Raw genomic sequence first — 2630 nt, forward strand, 5'->3', positions numbered from 1 at the left:
AAGAAGGGGGGAATGATAGCATCAAGAACAAGGATATAGTTAAGGACAATGATAGAGATGATAGAGTTTTGGAAGCTCTAAGGCCATTTACAAGATCTCAAGCTAAAGAGTTGCAAGCTAAGGTTGCTAGACTTCAATGGCAAATAAAGAAGCTTTTAATTGTAGAGGAAGAGCTCAAGCCCAAAGGAGATGAATTGTCCAAGTTTTACAACTATTTGGTAGTCCAAATTGAAGTCCAAGAGGAGGAAAATTGGGTTACCAAATCAGCCCTTGAAGTCCACCAATAGGGCTCAAAATGACCTTAAAAGAGGTCCAAAAGGGGGTGTTTCAAAAGGAGCCCAATTGGAGTCCAAACCAATGGCCCAAACTAGTTGTTTTAAGGCCCAAATCTGCCCCAAAGGGTCTTGGCCGCCCCCACCTAATTTTAATGACTTTTCTTACTCTTTAGCAACCACCCTACCTAATTGTAATGACTTTGTATGCCTTAGCAACCACCCTACCTAATTTTAAGGACTTTTATGCCTTAGTATTCCTATAAATAGGGAGTTCTTCTCATTCATAAGATACAACATTTATTGATTAAGTATATCATACTTTGAGAGTTCTTTTGAACCTTTGTTACTTGTGCTTTGAGATTTATCTTTCAACCTTTACTAGTTCTTAGTTCAAGGTAGTAAGATTACTTCTCTTTTATGATATCTTTGATTCCTTTGTGGTATTCTTAGAAGGCGATTAATACTAGTTATTAATTGTTGTCTCAAGTTACTCGTAAAGTGGTCAAGATCCGAATCTATTGTTTTGATTTGCTTTTTAAGTAAAGGCGTTTGATTTCTTCCATAAATCAAGACGTTGTTACTTTGATCTTGTCAAGGCTATAGAACTTACGTTCTTGGAAGTTCTTGGAATTCTTTCCTTGAATTCGTCCCATATCCTTTATTTTCATCTCTTTAATTCTAGTTGTTCAATTCCTTGTTGTTATTGTTTCCGCATTTACTTCTCAAATTCTTACTCTAATTTGGATTCCCGACCTAGTTGTTATCACAGAGGATAGTGTTCTGCGACTCCAGGGTCGCCTATGTGTTCCTAATGTCGATGGCTTGAGGGAGAGGATTCTAGAGGAGGCACACACTTCACGGTATTCTATTCATCCAGGTGCTAAGAAGATGTATCGTGACCTGAGGCAGCATTATTGGTGGTGGCGGATAAAGAAAGACATAGTTGAGTATGTGGTTAGGTGCTTGAATTGCCAGCAGGTTAAGTACGAGCACCAGAGGCCAGGTGGCCTACTTCAGCAGATGCCTATACCTGAGTGGAAATGAGAGCACATTACTATGGATTTCATAGTTGGGTTGCTGAGGACCTTACAGAAGTTTGATGCAGTTTGGGTCATTGCTGACAGGTTGACCAAGTCGGCATACTTCATTCCAGTTATGACTACTTATACTTCAAAGAGGTTGGCTCAGATCTACATTCGGGAGATAGTTCGGTTGCACGGTGTGCCTGTTTCCATCATATCAGATAGGGGCCCTCAGTTCACTTCCCATTTATTGAGAGCTGTACAGAGTGAGTTGGGGACCTGTGAGCACAACATTTCACCCGCAGACCGACGGGAAGTCGGAGCAGACAGTTCAGATTCTGGAGGACATGCTTATAGCATGTGTGATTGACTTTGGAGGGTAGTGGGATCAGTTCTTTCCTTTGGCCGAGTTTACGTACAACAACAGCTATCAGTCCAGCATCGAGATGGATCCATTTGAGGCTTTATATGGTCAGCGATATCGATCTCCTATCGGGTGGTTTGAGCCTAGTAAGGCTAAGTTGTATGGTACAGATATGGTTAAATATGTCTTGAAAAAGGTAAAGTTGATTCAGGAAAGACTTCGCATAGCTCAGTCTAGACAGAAGAATTATGCGGATCATAAGGCACGGGATGTATCATTCATGGTCAGCGAGAAGGTTCTCTTGAATGTCTCACCGATGAAGGGTATTATGAGATTCGGAAAGAAGGGCAAGTTGAGCCCCAGGTTTATAGGCCCATTTGAGGTGTTGAGGTGAGTTGGGAGGTTGCTTATGAGCTTGCTTTACCCCCAGATTATCGGCAGTTCATCTGGTTTTTCACGTGTCTATGCTTCGGAAGTATCACGCCGACCTGTCTCATATGTTATACTTTAGTACTATTCAACTATATGAGAGCTTGGGTTATGAGGAGGAGCCAGTTGCCATTGTTGATAGACAGGATCGCCAGTTGAGATCCAAGAGGATTTCTGCAGCAAAGGTCCAATGGAGGGGCCAACCAGTCGAGGAGGCAACCTGGGAGTCCAAGGAGGACATGCGAAGCAGATATCCATGCTTATTTAGCACTTCAGGTATGAATCTAAACCCGTTCGAGGACGAACGTTCATTTAAGAGGTGGAGAATGTAACGACCCGGTCGGTCGTTTTGCTTGCTAGAATCGCGTTCCCCTAAATAAGACTTCTCGTACTTGCTTTTACTGATTTATGACTTGCGGGGATGGTTGGTTCGGGATTTGGAAAAGTTTGAGATGAAATCGGAACACTTGGTTCCTTAAGGTTGGCTTTTTTTTTTTGGCAATCCGTTAGGCAAGCGCCTAGGGCTAGTTTTTTATTAAT

At 42.1% G+C, this 2630-nt stretch overlaps 1 protein-coding gene across 1 annotated transcript; it reads left to right on the forward strand.

The window, feature by feature from the left end:
• Positions 1-1743: 1743 nt before the first annotated feature.
• LOC138871386 (uncharacterized) lies at positions 1744-2422 on the forward strand. Its single transcript, XM_070149258.1, has 2 exons — positions 1744-1984; positions 2103-2422. Exons 1-2 carry the CDS (start codon positions 1744-1746, stop codon positions 2420-2422), a joined length of 561 nt encoding a protein of 186 aa, XP_070005359.1.
• The last annotated feature ends 208 nt before the right edge of the window (positions 2423-2630 follow it).

The sequence above is a fragment of the Nicotiana sylvestris genome, chromosome 6, assembly GCF_000393655.2.
Source record: "Nicotiana sylvestris chromosome 6, ASM39365v2, whole genome shotgun sequence".
Lineage (NCBI taxonomy): Eukaryota > Viridiplantae > Streptophyta > Magnoliopsida > Solanales > Solanaceae > Nicotiana > Nicotiana sylvestris.

What these genes read in the sequence shown, in the direction of transcription:
- LOC138871386 (XM_070149258.1), top strand. Translation starts at nt 1,744, where the DNA reads ATGGATCCATTTGAGGCTTTATATGGTCAGCGATATCGATCTCCTATC. An exon ending in GAATGTCTCACCGATGAAGG is followed by an intron (nt 1,985 to 2,102) that starts GTATTATGAGAT and finishes GATTATCGGCAG; the next exon opens with TTCATCTGGTTTTTCACGTG.